The sequence below is a fragment of the Bos mutus genome, chromosome 19 (genome assembly GCF_027580195.1).
Source record: "Bos mutus isolate GX-2022 chromosome 19, NWIPB_WYAK_1.1, whole genome shotgun sequence".
NCBI lineage: Eukaryota > Metazoa > Chordata > Mammalia > Artiodactyla > Bovidae > Bos > Bos mutus.
The window spans coordinates 36,357,307-36,375,718 of record NC_091635.1 but is presented as its reverse complement, the minus strand read 5'-3'; the positions used below and the strand labels follow the sequence as shown (position 1 = coordinate 36,375,718).

The window sequence follows — 18,412 nt, the reverse complement described above, 5'->3', positions numbered from 1 at the left end:
ACATTGTTTGGCCTTTGCTGCAGTTTGGCATCTGCAGAATGCTTCTGGATCTTACCCATTGAAAGAGATCAGAGTACAACAGTGACTCTCACTGGCATACCCTTGCCTTCCCTAGGATATTTGGGAACATGTTAGGTTGGTGCAACTGGGCGGGGATGCAACTGGCACCTAGTGGGCTGGGGCCAGGGATGCTGTAAAAATCCCATGATTTTGAAGGATAGGCCCCCTTCAACAGAGAATAATACCACCCCAAGCATCAGTGGTAGGATGGTGGAGACCCTGGAGCACAGTGATCGTAGCAGTTAGTAACAGTGGGATGTTATTCCTAGCCCCATAGACAGTGAGTTTTAATAACATACAAGGGTACCTGTTTAAACCTTCAAGGTACCATAGCATTTGTTTCTAATTTATTGGCAGTGCCTTTCTGAAACGAAGCTTGAGGTGGAGAGGTCTGACATAGAATCTCTCCCTTTGCAACTTTGGAAGGACACTCCCAGGAGGCAATCCCAAATCTTACTTGGGTTGTAAGGAGATCGGTCTTAGTACTCGGGAGTAGACTGATGTTCTCACCGTGGAATGTGTATGCTCACATGTATCCAGTTTCTTTAGTTAGGTCGATCAAATTACTGAACAAACATTTATGGTTAATGCAAAAAACATTGAGCTGTTCTAGTGGAGTTGTTCCAGTTTTTTGTGGTCTTGGTTCTCCTGGAAAATGAACTGATGGTGTGAGAGAGAGTGTCACTACAACCACACTGTGAAAGACTGCTGTCAGATGGATGCTGTTTTCTCGTGGTATTTATTTAGTCTCCCACAATCAGCAGTATGAAACTTGTCTTTTGACTCTTAAACAGACGGGATACAGAAAACCCTAAACAAGTAGATCGGAGACAGACTTTGTGTTTTTCTGGTCTTTTTCAGACTGTAATAGCATTTTGAGTGCAAAAGTGATATATTAAAAATGCTATGTTTTTGCTATTTCTAAACTTTTGGAGGATGTTAGGATTATGAGCATCAGTTTTACAGCTGTTTGAGCTGAGTGGAAGAAGATTGGTTTAAATGTGACCTGCCCATTCCGGTTCCTCCTTGAGTCTTGTGTTCCACTTTGCCTAATCTCCCTCTGGACTTGCCCACATGTGTTAAACATTGCACATATCCTGTACCTTGGCACTCCAGTGTTCTGTAGGCTGGGCTCATTCACCCTCAGCTTGTACACTTACTGGAAATGTAGCCCGTGACCTTCAGTGACCTTGTGTAGTGCCAGCACAGTGATAGGCCTCAAGAGTCTGTTGGTGATTTTGTTTATAGGCTTCGAGGTTTATATTTGGAGATACTGTACCAAAGGAAACAGTTTAGAACAATTAAAATTAAATTCGTGCTTTGATTCTACAATTCAGTGCATTTTCTTTTTGTTTATGTTGACCATCCTAAGTGGCCTTTTTGTTTTTGCATTATGTGTTTTTTTAAAGTTGTTTGATACATGGAGGGGGATTGATACGTAGAGGGGAAGCCTGGATACATGTGAACAGAAGTTCCTGTAGTTAAATAAAAATGTCCTTGATGATGTGCATTGATCATATAATTGTTGTCATGCTGCGTGGTAACCTGTAGGTCTGTTCTAGGAGCAAGTCAGACCACGTAGTGTTCTGTTCTTCAGTGTTGCCCCACACTAGACAAGGTGGAGCTGGCGGTAGTTGCTGCTGCTACTGCTGCTAAGTCACCTCAGTCGTGTCCGGCTCTGTGTGACCCCATAGACGGCAGCCCACTGGGCTGCCCCGTCCCTGGGATTCTCCAGGCAAGAACACTGGAGTGGGTTGCCATTTCCTTCTCCAGGGCATGAAAGTGAAAAGTGAAAGTGAAGTCGCTCAGTTGTGTCCGACTCTTAGCGGCCCCATGGACTGCAGCCTGCCAGGCTCCTCCGTCCATGCGATTTTCCAGGCAAGAGTACTGGAGTGGGGTGCCATTGCCTAGCTACGTCCCTGCAAATATGTCGTGACTTCTCCCACAGAGTAGGCACTCAGATCCTGACTCCTGTGGCCACATGCCTTAGGCTGGAGGAGGGCCAGGCTGCTGGTGGTTCTTGTGGCTGAGGACTTTTGCAGAGGCCTGGGAGACCCTTCTGGGATTGCCTGATCCAGAGCACATCCTTTCCTGATGAAGTGGTCCAACCCCGACTTCCACCCTACCTCTGAAAGTTGTATCTTATTTTCCACCAACCTTTTATTTTATTCTGTCTTAAAAGTTTTTTTTCAGAGTATCCATGTTCTTGTTGATGCAAATTTACATTACTCACAGTTTTGAAAAATATCTATTTCTTTATAACATCTGTGAGCTCTAGTAACTAGGCATTCAGTGTTTAGGGTTTCTCTTCCTGCGTATCTCTAATGGGAAGAACTTTGTGTTTATAAATGTTTAAAATGATTTTAGTATTTTGGGAATGGCAGTTTGACCACTTTTGTTAAAGGACTGGCTTCTGTACTTAAAGCCATTGTTTGAGTAGTGCGCCAAGCCTCGGTTATGTTAATAGTTGTCGGAGAAACAGGGTCATTGCGTTGTCTGCAGGTGGAAGTGGAGCTCTACTCAGAAGGTTAGTTGAGTATCCCTCAGCTCCTGGTGCCCAGTAGGCACTGGGTCAACCTGGGTCTTCTCCCTGTTCTGTGGAGGGCAACTTCCCAGGGGCTTTACAATAAGAATCACATCCCAGAGGCTGCTTGTTACTCCCCTCTGTGTTATTCTCCATAGACCTCTCCTTGTGGGAAAGGTTCGAGGTGGGCTGAGAATGACCAGGCAGGGCACTGTATGCTCATTAGTCTACTGGAACAGTGTCATAGCATCACTTTGGATGAGGGAAGGCACGAGCCCTTACCCCAGTGTCTGAGCTGTCTAATAATCTCTTAACCTCACTGTCCAATAAACATGGATATTATTGAATCAACTAAATGGAGATGTATGGATCGCCCTTGGCTGATGCAGGAGAGTTGCTGAATGAATATTAATGTTTGTTCTCTGAAGAAAACATCTTAAATTTCTTGTCTGAAGTATTTTTATTGGAGAGTTTAATCCATTTACATTTAAAGTAATTATTGATAAGGAAGGACTCTGCCCTTTTGCTATTTGTTTTCTCTTCTCTGTCTTAGAGTTTTTTGGTCCCTCATTTCCTCCCCAGTTGCCTTCTTTTATGTTGATTTTTTTGTATAGTCAGCTGTTTTGATTATTTCTCCTTTCCTTTTGTGTCTTTTTTTTGACCTTTATTTATTTATTATTGGCTTCACTGGGTCTAACTTGCTGCACTCAGGCTTTCTCTGGTTTTGGCTCTTGGGGGCTACTCTCTAGTTCTGATGCATGAGCTTCTCACTGCGGTGGCTTCTCTTGTTGTGGAGCATGGGCTCCAGGCACACGGGCTTTAGTAGCTAAGTGTAATAGTCATGACATGGAGATTTAGTTGCCCCATGGCATGTGGGATCTTCTGGAACCAGGGATCAAGCTGTGTACCCTGCATTGGCAGGTGGATTCTTCACCACTGTACCACCAGGGAAGTCCCATACCCTGTTACTTTTGAAGGTCCTAGCTTCCCAGAATGGAGAAGGCAATGGCACCCCACTCCAGTACTTTTGCCTGGAAAATCCCATGGACGGAGGAGCCTGGTAGGCTGCAGTCCATGGGGTCGCTCAGAGTTGGACAGGACTGAGCGACTTCACTTTCACTTTTCACTTTCATGCATTGGAGAAGGAAATGGCAACCCACTCCAGTGTTCTTGCCTGGAGAATCCTGGGGACAGCGGAGCCTGGTGGGCTGCCGTCTATGGGGTCGCACAGAGTCGAACACGACTGAAGTGACTTAGCAGCAGCAGCAGCAGCAGCAGCAGCAGCTTCCCAGAAAAACTCTCCCCAGCTTTTGCCTTAGGCTGTGTATTGTGTATTTGGACTGTAATTTTTTCACCACAGGCTGATTCAGATTTCACTTTCAGTGTTTTCAAGCTTTTTCACCTTGAGTTCTGAGGTTGGCAAAACACAGAGAGGTGCCTGCATCACCCTTCAGGTAGCCCCCAGATGGGTTGGAACAGAAATATGCAATAAATTGGGAATAAGATAGGTTCTGCTCCCTAGAACCGGGGACATGGGGAACTGAGATCCCACATGCTGTGGAGCAAATAAGCCAAAGCACTGCAAAACTGAGCCCACACTATTAGCCCACATGCCATTGTCAGAGAGTCTGTACACTCCAAGGAATCAGGATTGCCGGGAGAAATACCAATAACCTCAGATATGCAGATGACACCACCTTTATGGCAGAAAGTGAAGAAGAACTTAAGAGCCTCTTGATGAAAGTGAGAAAAGAGAGTGAGTAGGTTGGCTTAAAGCTCAACATTCAGAAAACTAAGATCATGGCATCTGGTCCCATTACTTCATGGCAAATAGATGGGGAAACAATGGAAACAGTGACAGACTTTATTTTTGGGGGCTCTCAAATCACTGCAGATGGTGACTGCAGCCATGAAATTAAAAGACACTTACTCCTTGGAAGAAAGTTATGACCAACCTAGACAGAATATTAAAAAGCAAAGACATTACTTTGCCAAAAAAGGTCCGTCTAGTCAAGGCTATGGTTTTTCCAGTGGTCATGTATGGATGTGAGAGTTGGACTGTGAAGGAAGCTGGTGCTGAAGAGCGTTGATGCTTTTGAACTGTGGTGTTGGAGAAGACTCTTGAGAGTCCCTCGGACTGCGAGGAGATCCAACCAGTCCATCCTAAAGGAAATCAGTCCTGAATATTCATTGGAAGGACTGATGCTGAAGCTGAAACTCCAATACTTTGGCCACCTGATGCGAAGAGCTGACTCATTTGAAAAGACCCTGATGCTAGGAAAGATTGAAGGCGGGAAGAGAAGGGGACAACAGAGAATGAGATGGTTGGATGGCATCACCAACTCAAAGGACATGAGTTTGAGTAAGCTCTGGGAGTTGATGATGGACAGGGAGTCCTGGCGTGCTGCAGTCCATGGGGTCGCAAAGAGTCGGACATGACTGAGTGACTGAACTGAACTGAATACTCCAAGGAAAGATTCCCCATGATTTAAGATAGATCCCATGTGCCTCAACGAAGAACCGACATAGCCAAATAAATAGGTAAATATTACAGACTTGAGTCAGATGCTGGTAGGTCAGGTCTGAAGTCTGCAGTCCTACTGTTTCTCTCTGCTCAAGTGTCCTCCTTTCCTCCTGTGAGCTGATGTCCATCTAGGACCAGGGCTCACCCTCTCCGCAGCCTGCTCTGCTTTGCTGAACTCATTCAGTTATTTATCTGTCCCCTTCATTCCACTTGGACGTTTCTCAGATCTGTCCCTCACCCTTCCTGCTGCATAGCTCTTGCCTTAGGTATTTTCCACGTGGCCTTCTGGAGCACTTTCTTAGTTGGTCTCTAGTCTCGTCACCCTCCACAATTTGTTTATATTTTTGTTTTTAGTATAATCTACAATATAGATCCTAAGTATAAAGCTTAGTGAGAACCCACAGTGTAACCTGCCCCGAGGTAAGAAACGCTGCACTGTCAACACCCAGGAGCCTGCCGTGTGTTCTTCGCAGCCACAGAACCACTGTCCTGAGTTCTAAATTGTAGAGTGTTTGTTTTCTTTTGACTTCATGTACATGGGGTTATACAGAATGGAGTTCAGAAGGTGGTGTTGGCTTTTCACTGAATAAAATGTTTTTGAGATTAGCCCACATTTTTGTACTTAGCTGTGGATCATTCATCATCATTGTTACGTTTAATAATGTGAATATATGCCAATTTGATATTCTGCCATAGGTGGACATTTAGGTAGCTTTATTTTAGGCCGTTATAATGGATAATGCTGCTATGAGTCTGAAGTTGGAAGACTTTTTAGTTGAACAGTTGGTTGAGACTCTGGTAGCTGTGTTTTGACGTGTACGTGTCTGTTGGGTGGGCGCCAGTGGCTCAGCATCGATGTGTGTTCCGCTTTCGTAGGTACAACCGCTTTGGAAAAGCGCTTTCTACATTTACACCTCTTTGACACTGGGTAAGATGGAGTTCAGGTGTCTTCACAGCTTCATCAGCATTGGTATTTTCTCTTTTTCATTTTAGGTTTTCAGTGGGTATGTTGTGGTATATTGTATTGTGGTTTTAATTTGCATTTCTCTGGTGATTGATGATGTTGATCTTTTCGTGTGCATATTGGCCATTCAGCAGAGTATTTTGAGAAGACTTTGCTATAGGTTGAGTGAATGCACACCTCCTGTGTGCTCACCTGATAAGAAGAGTAAATGCACATGCAGGTATTCACCATTGGCAGTACCTTGGTGTGGTAGAGGGTGACACTGCATTAGAACTGTGGATTCAGAGCACACACCTTATGGATTATGCCTTTGTTTTTCTACCCCTAAAATAAAAGATGTCATTTTATAAAGTGCCCTTAAGAATGGAATGCCTTACTCCAGGGTTGAACAAATGTAAAAACTCTCCATTTAATACGGAGCTTGATCCAGTCATGTCTCTTATTGCTATGTAATTGGCAGTTTTATCAGTGATTTATAAAAGATAGGATGGAGGAAGTGGGTTAAGGAGGATGGGGGTCAACATTACAAACTTCTAGCTGTAAGATAAATAGGTCCTGGGGGTATAACGTGCAACATGGTACCTCTGTAGGTAATAATACTGTTCGTAAATTTGAAAGTTGCTAAGACAGTAAATCTTAAAAGTTCTCAACACATACACAAACTGTAACTATAATGAGTTGATGAATACTAACTAACTTTTCTATGCGAATCTTTCTGCACTATATGCGTTTATAATTACATTGTACACCTTAAACCTAAACCATGTTATATCTCAATAGAGCAAAAAGAAAATCCCTCTGTTCTAGACATTGTATTCCTTTTGTTTGGAATCTCAGAGGTAAAACAAAAGCAATGTTTTCTTTAGTATATTAGTCTCTAGAATGTGTGTGTGTACTTACTTCAGAAAGAGATCAAGATGAACTTTTAGAGTTTGGAAGAAGATATACTTCTGATTGTTTTTCTCATCCTGTTTGGTTGCTATTTTTGTGTTTTTTAGTGTGTAATATAGTAATATAATTTATACGTATGTGAATGTATTATTGCCATTTTAACTTTTTCTTTTAAAAAACATTTTTTGAGATATACTTTAATAGGATAAAAGAAAACTCTTTTAAGGGTACCTTTCAAAGAGTTTTGATGGGTGCTTATATCTGTGTAACGGAAACCCCAGTTCAAAGTAAGAGAAGGTTTCTGTCTCCCAGAATCTCTCTCCTGCCCTTTTGCCCCTCTTCTGAAACTGAAAGCCCTGCTTTTCATCACTGTAGACTAGTTATATCTTTCCTAGGATTTCTTAAGAAATTATGCAGTGTATACTCCTCAGTTTGGCTTTTTTTGATTAACATGTTTTTGAGATTCATCCATGTTGCTTTTGGGGCAGTTTTTTCCCTTTGTGATTGTTGATGTTTGAGAAGTATTGTTTTGTATGGACTTAACATCATTGGTTGATTCATTCACGTCTCGCTGGACACCTGGGTCTTTTCCAGGTTGGACTATTAGGCATGGTATGGCTGTGAACATTTGTGAAAGAGTCTGTGTGGACAGAGGGTCTCATTTCTCTTGGTCAAACACCTAAGGGGGAAGTGGCTTTACTAAGAAGCTGACAGACTTTGCCAAAGCAGTGCCACCATTTTATATTCCCACCAGCAGTGTGGGAGAGTTCTAGTTGCTCTATAACCTTGCCAGCCCTTGATTTTATCAGTTTTTTAATACTAGCCATTCTGTGGATGTGCAGGGGTATCATGGTCTTTGATTTGCATTACTAATGATGATTACTAATGATGTTGAACATCTCTTGATGTGCTTGTTACCCATTCCTGTATCTTCTGTAGTGAATTTCTCTTTGATCGTTTTTAATGGGTTTGTGTTTTTATTTTAAGAATTCTTTATATATCCTAAATGCAAGTCAGCTGTAAATTGTGTGTATTGGGAATATTTCTCTGATTCTGTCCCTTGCCTTTTCATTTTTTGATTATATATTATTCATATTTTAATTCCTGCTTAATTTTTCACTTAGAAGCATGCAATCAAAAATTATTTGGAGGCTGTTGCTCTTGTGCACTGGCAAAAGAAATTGCTGTGAACTGGGGAGAGGAAGGAGGGAGCGCAGGTCCTGAGCATGGCTCTGCCTATGAGTTTTGTCTTGGTGAAGTGTCTGTTGGAGAGCCCCTTTGGTTCCATGTGAGTGTTATCTGGCAAGCTTGGGGTGATCTCAGAAGTCCTGCCTCCGGGGAGTAATCGCTGCTCTGAGCACCTGCCGCGTGCTTAGCGTGCCTGTGTGCTGCTGTCAGCGACATGGCCGGAGGCCCACTCCGAGCCTGGGTGTGGTGACTTGTGATCCAGGTGAGAGCAGGCTCATGGGATTATTTCTATACTGGTGGAAATCTTTGTCAGTCTAGAGCATGTTTTGAATGACTGGAAATTAAAGTAGAATTTGTACTGTTTTTTTTTTTTGTAAAACTGCTGGAAGCACAAAGCATCACATTGGTTACACTGATATCCGATACTACCATCACCCTCAGCCTGGCATCAGGGTTTTAAATGGATGTGCTCCTGAGTCAGCCTCCCCCAAACAGCAAATTGCCACTCAGAGTAGTAGATAAGGCAGTTCTTTCCAGTACCTTCATTAATGGAATCACAGTGCAACAAATGACCAACAGACAAAATTTTTCTCCAAGCCAAAGAAAAACTCAGAAGCAATTGTGAAGGTGCTTGTCACATGTATTGCTGGAAAACCCAACACCAGCCCTCTAAATTGGGTCAGGAATGCTTCTGGAATCAATCAATCATGCTTCCTGGTCTGTGGGTACAAAGGCAGATGTGCCTATGGAAATGTACCATTTCCTAGTATACTAGTACCTTAGGATACAAGTCCAGCTCCATACTATATGGGGTCCAGTGCAAAATGAAACTGTGGATTAAGAATGCTGCAGAAATCTATAAGGATGTATTGTTACAGCAGAGAGAATATAGCCAATATTTTATAATAACTGTAAATGGAACATATCTTTAAAAATTGTGCATCACTATGTCATTCACTTGAAACTTAAATAATACTGTACACCTCAATTTTTTAAAAAAAGCTGCAAAAGCTTTCCATTTCTTCTGTAGTTTCTCTTAACCTGCCATGGTATTTTTGTTATTTGATACCAAGCTTTTTTAGGTGGAAGGGTACTCGTGGGGCAAGTGCAGACTCTCCCAGGCGCCCAAGGTGCCCCTGTCCAGGACTTGTCCTGCACAGTGGGTATGCACGGAGGGGAAGGGGTTGCAAGAGGCAAGACGTGTGTGAGCTGAGCTTCCAAGCCCACAGCTGTGGTCCATTGACCTGTTGGGACTCACTCACATAACTCAGACTCAGGTAATGGCTAAGGAGATTACAAGGTGCTGGCTACAAAATCCAGCCTTATGTGTGGGCCCTTCTGAGCACAGCTCCCCTTTGACTCACTCACTACCCACATGCCCACAGTGCCCCTGTCTACTCATGTGCTGTGTGGTTTCCAAGTCACCTCAAGGCTAAACATGGAGTGAGAGTTCTTCACTCAGAGATGAAACTCACAGGATAGGACCTGAACTCAGGTTGCAGGTGTCTTACAGAATCAAGCTTTTGAGGCTCTGGTTAGAAACTCATGCTAAACCCAACAAAACCTACAATAGTGTGAGCTCCTTTAATAAAAAATGCCGTTGTGTTTCGTGAATTGTCATAGAATGTTTTCGTGTTTGTCAGGGTAAGAAGTCAAGCTGAGGTAATAGTAGGTGTTGCTTGAGGTTTACTGCTGAGGTCCAGCAAAGAAAAGCATGGACTGTTTAGGGTTTCAGGTTCAGTATGGTCTTCATCGTCCTTACCCATCTTAAACTGCATCAAGCTCTTGACCTGTGACTTGCTCTCTTTGATGGGTGGACACTGGCCTCCCAAAGCTACTTCCTCTGAGGGAAGCCCTCTCATGAGCTGGTGAGCTGCCACTCTACACACCCTCTTCTGGGATGAAGGGAGCACCTGCTAGGCTCTGGGTGGCCCATTCAGACCCATGTCGTGGCAGCTCAGGGTGACCAGCGGGCAGGACTGACAGGTGGTGTGGACATGTTGCTCCTGGAGCCACAGAAAAGGCAACCTGGGGTGGGGGTGGTTTATCAGTCACTGACAAATATGACTTTTAAGGGCCACAGTCTATTAAAGGTTGTAGTAAAAGTTTCAATCTTTCTGTTATAAATTAGAGGAAAGTAGTAGAAGAGAATGCTGAAAATATATGTATGGGTCCATTTAAAGTGCCTTTTGGTCTAAGCCTCCTTAGGGTTTGGAAAGAAGAGGAATTTTTCTTCCATCTTTGCAAAAGATAAAGAGGCATGGCTTGTCATAGAAGCTGAGTTGGGACTGGAGCACATCGTCAAAACTCCCATGATAGTGTTCCTCCTTCAAGGCGATGCTTGCTTGAGTCCTGAAGGCTGTTCCTAAAACCAGACTTGTGGGCTGAGTTTTTTAGGCTCCTTCTGTGGTGTGGCGAATGTATCCTCTTAACCACTGAGGACACCAAGTGTGTCTCTGTCTAGGTTCAGGAAGGGCTGGTTGGATGCCCGCTCTGGGACTGTGGGGAATGGGCACCTCAAACGCCGTGCATCCACTTAGACATTGCACCCCGGGGCCTGTTCCTCATCCGCCCCATCCATCTGCACCTCAGTAATTGGCACCAGCGTTCCCTCAGTCAGAAGCCAGACTGCGAAGCTCGTCCTCCTGCGGCCTCTCCCCTTTGTGCCCGCATGGGTGTGTCAGCAGGCCGTTTGCATTTCCAACTCCATCTCCCAAGCCAATCAGATTGATCTCCGCTCTCTGTCCTCACAGACCCTGCAGTGTAAACACCACACACCTCGGCTGCTTGGGAACCTCCTCACTCATTTCCTTATTCCCCCCACCCCCTGATCCACCCTTGGGTGTAACTGATCCTGTGGCCCTCCTCTTTGGCAGTCACTGCTGCCCACCCCAAGTCACTGATGGCCCCAGAGCTCTGTCCACCCTGTGTGACACGTTATTTTTATTATCACAGTCTTTCCTTTGCCAATCCTGAGATTAAAGGATTGGATTCTCTTCCTCTTCATAGTAGATTATCGTTGTCAGCTGTCATAGGTGAGTGACAGAGTAACTGGCCTCTTACTTCTTCCCTTGGAGAGCAGCTCAGTTGATGTCTCTGTAGCCAGTTGGATAGCTGAAAGGACTTGAAGTGATCTTTTCCAGATGTCTCTTGGGATTGCTAACACTAAGGAGTTGTTGCAAAAGTTGATGTTGTGTGAGGAGGGTTCTCGCTGGGGGCCCTCCTGCTCATTGACTGCAGGCGTGGCCACAGGATTCATTTATTCTGTCTGTCTGGAAACCATCAGTGTCCTCAGTGGGGTCATTGCATCAGCCTGGACCCCAGAGTGAGGGAAAAGTGGCGCAGAGCAGCCGTGTTTATGGGGTGAGTGGACGGCAGAAGCTGGACCCAGCCCTTTGGTGTGAGCAGCAGAGAGCTGGGGCCGTTTGCTGGGCCTGTGCTGGGTGTCAGGACATTTAGTGCTATGCTCTGAGAACATGGTTGGAACATATTGTTCTGTGTGAATATTGATACATGTAGGATGGGACAGATACTCTTCCCAGGAGAGAAGAAATACAAACTATAGAATATGCTATTACCACAAACCACAGCTTCTTGGGTCACAGTCTGGAAGCCCAGTGACGGGACAGCATGTAGATTTAACAGACAGCAGCTGTGCTGGGTGACTGTGAGGGCACAGAAGTCAGGGTCTGCTGTGTAGATGTGGCCGTGATTCTGTTCTGTGTACTGCAGAACTGGGGTTGTACTCCCCTGCTTAGTTCCAGGCTGACTGTCAGGGACACAGGCTCTGGAGGAGGGATGAGAACTGCAGTGAGGCGATGTTTCGTTACTGTCAGGTGTCCCCAAGATTATTCTCAGGATTTGATGGGATTCTGAACTGCACAGAAGACAGCTAATGACGAGGGTGTATCCCAGAACAGGGCTCTCAGACCACCGTGGAGAAGGTGCAGTCTGACAGAAGAACGGGTGGTTTCCAAGCTCTTGACGTCTGTGCTCACCTTGTCATGGGCGTGTGCACAGCCTCGCCTGGCACGGGCCCAGTGACCCCTGGGGTGATCTGTCAGGCTTTGCATTGGATGTCGTGGAAGTTTCCAAATTTTTTATTTTTGTTTTTTTTGTTTTTTTTTTGAAATTACACAGATTTATAGAAAAATTGCAAAAATAGAACAAATATTCTAATTTTTCCAGATTCCCCAAATATTAACATTGACCACATTTGCTTCACTGCTGTATTTTTTCCCTGAAAATTTTGAGAATAAGCTACATATATGATGCATTTTTACCTCTGAGATATTTCCATGTCTATTTACTAAAAAATTATCTTCCATAACTATCGCCCAGGTACTGACACCACTTAGCGTTGATACAACACTTGACTTAACTGGACTTAGCAGTTGTTTACTGATGCCCATTTTCTAGACTCAGGTCACCTATGCCTTGAGCTTTCCTCTCATTTGTGACTGTTCCTCAGCCTGTGTCTTCTGTGAATTTATGTTTTAGAAGAGGATGGGCCAGTTGTTTTGTAGAATACTTGTCTGATGTTTCCTCTTGGTGAGATCCAGATTTGTTATTTCGGCAGGAAATCCAGAGGTGAGGCTCTGTCTTCTCAGCACTGAGAACAGTGGCAGGGGCACTCTTCCTGCTTTGTGCCATGGCCATGGGGGTGGCATCTGTAGGCCTTCGCCCATTAAACTTCCTAAAATACTCTAAAAACCGAGGGATTCCAGAGTTATCCTCGTGACGACTGTCTGAATTGCATTCAGACATGTTTTTTGGAGTAGCTAGAAATGCAACCCTCTTGGAGGGAGAATTTTTCCCAACTTAGATTGTGTGTCTGTCTGAGTAGTTAATCTGTGCCACGACAAAGGATGACAGGAGGCTGGGGAACATGGTGACTGTTCCCCCGGGGCTTCCAGTCACTGTTAGCTCAGGGTGGAAGGCTGCTCTGCTCTGCTCCTTTCCCAGTGGCGCTGTGGGGCCAGACCACTGCTCCTGCCTGTCCTATCCTGATTGGTTAATTGTTTAAATTTGCTTTGCATAGAGATAACACTAAATTTGACTTTCCATTTGGTTGGAGATTCCAATATGGCTAATTTCTGCCTAGCTATATGATGTTAGTATTCAGTATTTGCAGCAAGGCCTGGCTTTGTACATAAACAGATTTTCAGAATCCTTAGAGCTTCTTTGTGAATCAGGAAATTCAGATCTCTGGACCCGTGTGTCTCATTTGAAAGAGTTTCCACTCCAAGAAAGATCCCTGTCAACAAATACAGGAGACTAAGAGAGAGGTGGAGAGAAGGGTATTTGCAACTCTGAATCCATATTAACATTATTAATGTTTATTCAAGTAAAAGAAACTTAGTTTTTATCAGGGTCCTTGCCTAAGTTTGAAACCGTCCGCTGTTGTGTTGCTTCAGTTTTGATTTGTGACTCGAGGTGTGTGACTGCTCAGTATCTGGTCAGATTTTGCTCAGTGCCTGCTCAGTTTTTGCTTAGGGGTTGTGGTTCTGCTTTCTGCTGTCTGGCTTTTCTTATTGTTCATTTTACATTCTTTCCCTGAGACTTCCTGGTGGTCCAGTTGGTTAAAGATTTGCCTGCCTTCCCATGCAGGGGACCCAGGCTCCATCCCTGGTTGGGGAACAGAGGTGCCACATGCCCACAGGGCAGCTGAGCCCAAGCGCCACAGCTTCGGAGCCCACACAGACTTTATTACAGATCTTTTAGGATCAATTAAAGTGTTTTTATGGAGAAGGCAGTGGCACCCCACTCCAGTACTCTTGCCTGGAAATCCCATGGATAGAGGAGCCTGGTAGGCTGCAGTCCATGGGGTCGCTAAGAGTTGGGCACGACTGAGCGACTTCATTTTCACTTTTCACTTTCATGCACTGGAGAAGGAAATGGCAACCCACTCCAGTGTTCTTGTCTGAAGAATCCCAGGGACGGGGGAGCCTGGTGGACTGCCATCTATGGGGTCGCACAGAGTTGGACACGACTGAAGCGACTTAGCAGCAGCAGCAGCAGCAGTTTTAGGCATTGTGATGGTACAAAGCAGCATGAACCACGGACAGCGTGCTCCTAATTTTCCAAATCAGTACAGTGTCTTACAGGCTCTTAAACTCTTAGATGACCTGAGGTGCTTCATGGGAACAAGGACAAGTGTGCCCAGACGTAAACAACCTCTGGTGGTGGTATGGGGCAGATAGAGTGCTGATACTCACCTTGTTTTGTCTCTTGTTTTAATGTGTTGCTGCTCTTTTTCCTTTTGTGACACAGTTAATTAAAATTATCCCATTGTTTTTTATTTCTGACTTAGAAAAGTCAAGCAGTGGCTTTTTGCATCCCCTAAAGGGAAACAAGAATGTCTTTACTAACTGAACCCCAAAGAGAACTCAAAAAACATTTTGAAGTACTTGGCTTTGAATGTAACAAACATAGAAAAATCAGTTACAATTATAACCTGGGTACCCATAGTAATCACAATCCTGGTAAAGAAATAGGCCTTTGTTAACTCAAAATGGACTGTGAACCTCCTGACGTTATCAACATTTTATCAATCTCTGTATCCATCTACAGATGGCTTTTTAAAAAGAATTTTTAAGAAATTCTCTTTATTGAAGTATACTGCATGTACAGAAAAGCGTGTGCTTCATACGTGTATAGTATATCTCAGTGAATTTTCACTAATAGGAACTCACTCATGTAATCAGAACCCACATTAAAAAATAGAAAGTTACCAGACTACCTGGGTAACTTTTAATTGTGATTCATGGCTTACACACATATGAGAAGTAGTTCATGTTTCAGTTCAGTTCAGTCGCTCAGTCGTGTCCGACTCTCTGCGACCCCATGAATCGCAGCACGCCAGGCCTCCCTGTCCATCACCAACTCCCGGAGTTCACTCAGACTCACATCCATCGAGTTGGTGATGCCATCCAGCCATCTCATCCTCTGTCGTCTCCTTCTCCTCCTGCCCCCAGTCCCTCCCAGCATCAGAGTCTTTTCCAATGAGTCAACTCTTCGCATGAGGTGGCCAAAGTACTGGAGTTTCAGCTTTAGCATCATTCCTTCCAAAGAACACCCAGGACTGATCTCCTTTGGAATGGACTGGTTGGATCTCCTTGCAGTCCAAGGGACTCTCAGGAGTCTTCTCCAACAGCACAGGTCAAAAGCATCAGTTCTTCAGCACTCAGCTTTCTTCACAGTCCAGCTCTCACATCCATACATGACCACTGGAAAAACCATAGCCTTGACTAGATGGACCTTTGTTGGCAAAGTAATGTCTCTGCTTTTGAATATGCTATCTAGGTTGGACATAACTTTTCTTCCAAGGAGTAAGCGTCTTTTAATTTCATGGCTGCAATCACCATCTGCAGTGATTTGGGAGCCCAAAAAAATAAAGTCTAACACTGTTTCCACTGTTTCCCCATCTATTTCCCATGAAGTGATGGGACCAGATGCCATGATCTTAGTTTTCTGAATGTTGAGCTTTAAGCCAACTTTTTCACTCTCCTCTTTCACTTTCATCAAGAGGCTTTTGAGTTCCTCTTCACTTTCTGCCATAAGGGTGGTGTCATCTGCATATCTGAGGTTATTGATATTTCTCCCGGCAATCTTGATTCCAGCTTGTGTTTCTTCCCGTCCAGCGTTTCTCATGATGTACTCTACATAGAAGTTAAATAAGCAGGGTGACAATATACAGCCTTGACGTACTCCTTTTCCTATTTGGAGCCAGTTTGTTGTTCCATGTCCAGTTCTAACTGTTGCTTCCTGACCTGCATATAGGTTTCTCAAGAGGCAGGTCAGGTGATCCGGTATTCCCATCACTTTCAGAATTTCTCACAGTTTATTGTGATCCACACAGTCAAAGGCTTTGGCATAGTCAATAAAGCAGAAACAGATGTTATAAACAACAATACCATTTTCACCTGTCAGGGGTTGGGGTTGGGCAGCGTCCACTGATGGCTAGGACACTCCCACATGCTGTTCGTCAGAGGTTGTCGGCAGGTGGCCTGATGGTACCTGGTGTCGCTTTAGATGCCCTGTGTGTCCTTGGAGCCTGAGGTTTACAGATGATGCCCATGCTGAGGAGATCATTGTTGTCTTTAATTGGGGACTTTGGGAATAGGATACAAAGGAAGGAAGTCCTCCGTGTGATGGTGCTTGCCCTGAAGGCAGCACTCAGTCCATCTGTGCAGCGGACCCCATGGGTGGTGACACTGAGGGAACGCACACGCCGAGGACCAGCGTGAAGTGTGTGGTCCTATCTTATGAAAAGCAGAAATGAACCCCTGGGGACATGGAGGTGCCCAGTCCCGTTCTCACATTCCTGTGCTGGAATTACGCACAGGGCTGTGTTGCTTCCACGGCGTGTGGAGGACAGGCGGGTGCATGTGCTGCTCCACTGGTCCGGGCTGGGCCTCTGTGAGTTCCTGGGTGACAGTGAAACAAGCAGCACAGTGGATGGTGAATGTCCAACTGTAGGAAAAGCAAGTACTGACATCTTACCGTAAGGCTGAAGGTAGTTTGGTTTTTTGGTAAACATTTGAATGTGAGAAGTATCTGACTTAATCCTCATGGCGCTCGCGGAGGGAGATGCTGTCATCTGTTCTGTGGATGAGGAAACAAGCATAGCCAGGTAACTGCTCTGCAGGATCGGAAGCCCTTGTGCTGGTGAAAATGCTTGTTCTAACAGCCGGCCTTCTTGGTGAGCAGGGACCATCGCCTGAGGGTGGGGCTCAGGAGCTGCATAGGGGAGGAGAGGGAGGACACTGCCTCACTCTCATCACTGTTACATGTGTTGTATTACAAGTTAAGGCCAATAAGAGTCTTAATGCCCTTCTTTTCTAGGCCTGGAGTTGATTATTCGAATCTCATGTTAGCATCAAAGAAGCAGTTGTGGGCTTACCATTTGTTCATTTACTCATGTGATTTGCTTATTTTAATTACATTTCTAATGTATAAAATGGGGCACTTTTTCACTAATTCAACAAGTGTGTACTGAGGCCCTTCTCTGCTTTTGTCAAGGTCTCTTCTGGTCTCTGAATTATAGCAGGGAGCCCTGCAGGCAAAGACTTTGTTCCAATGGAGCTTGTATCCTACTGGGTAGCAACAAGCAGAAATGGGGTAACATAGAGTCATGTGGCCAGAGTGAAATGAACAAGGCAGCAAGGGGAGGGTGTAGGGCGATCAGGAGACCCTTGGATGGGTGACTGAGGGGTCGAAGGGGGTCCCTGGGTAGTGAACGAGGGGAAGAGCAGACAAGAGGCTGCGATGTGGGGTGGGGTCCCTGGAGCACCTGTGAGACCTCATGTGAGGAGGACCTCAAGAGAGAAAGGGCTGTGCCTAAGTGCAGGAGAATCAGAGGCTGGCTTTTTTCTGTCTTTGAACACCACATGCAGATCTTGGCTGCAGACAGACCAGGGTGGGAACCTAAGAGAAGGGCTGGGCAGGAGATGCCCTCGGAGGTCGGCAGCAGGTGAAAGATGGACCTGGGGCTCCTCCTTCTCATGATGGGGCCATCCATGCCCTGTGGGTGAGCAGCATTCCTGCCTGGCCTTCCCCACTCCGTGCCTAGGGCTTGTCTCCCGATCCTGAGCCTGTCTCATACCCTGCCTGGTGCAGATTAAGTGGTATTTGAGTCTTTTTTGAATCTGCTCTACCATTTTTTCCCCTGTTGGGCTGGTCTAAGTGAGGTTTTTGCTTACTAGTGTTTTTAAGTCATGAGACGATGTCTCCTTGTGGCGTCAACGCATTAAGCAACTTGTAACACTTGAGGTGAGGTTGAAATGGGCTTCTCGCTGACTCTTGAACACAAGTCAAGGCTCCAGTATGTTTGGAGACACGTGGGCTCTGTCCCCTGCTGTAGGTTGGGCATCTTGCCCCGCCGCTTGGCAGACAGGTGCTGACAGTTGGCTTTTCTTTTTTAGGTGCACGTTCAGGTTCCCGAGCACAAACATCAAGATCACGTTCACTGCCCTGTCCAGCGAGAAGAGGGAGAAACAGGAGGCGCCCGAGTCCCCGGTGAAGCCTGTGCAGGCTCACATCTCACCGCTGACCATCAACATTCCAGACACCATGGCCCACCTCATCAGCCCCCTCCCCTCCCCCACAGGAACCATCAGGTATACAGCAGCTTCCGTAGGGAATGGGGGGCCCCGTAGCGTCAGGGTGTGCGTGTGGGCACGACACTGTCCAAGTTTCAGTCCTTGCCTCTGGCTCTGGGATATTCAGAAGCTGTAGTGCATCACAGTAGTGGACAGCA

General features: G+C 45.3%; 1 protein-coding gene across 1 annotated transcript in view; it reads left to right on the top strand.

Annotated features, from left to right (window-relative positions):
* FOXK2 (forkhead box K2) overlaps window positions 1-18,412 on the top strand; it is a 53,059-nt gene that overhangs the window by 7,994 nt on the left and 26,653 nt on the right. The window contains exon 2 of the mRNA XM_070390121.1: window positions 18,078-18,272. Within this exon, the coding sequence (XP_070246222.1) occupies window positions 18,078-18,272 (195 nt within the window). The remainder of the gene's footprint in view (window positions 1-18,077; window positions 18,273-18,412) is intronic.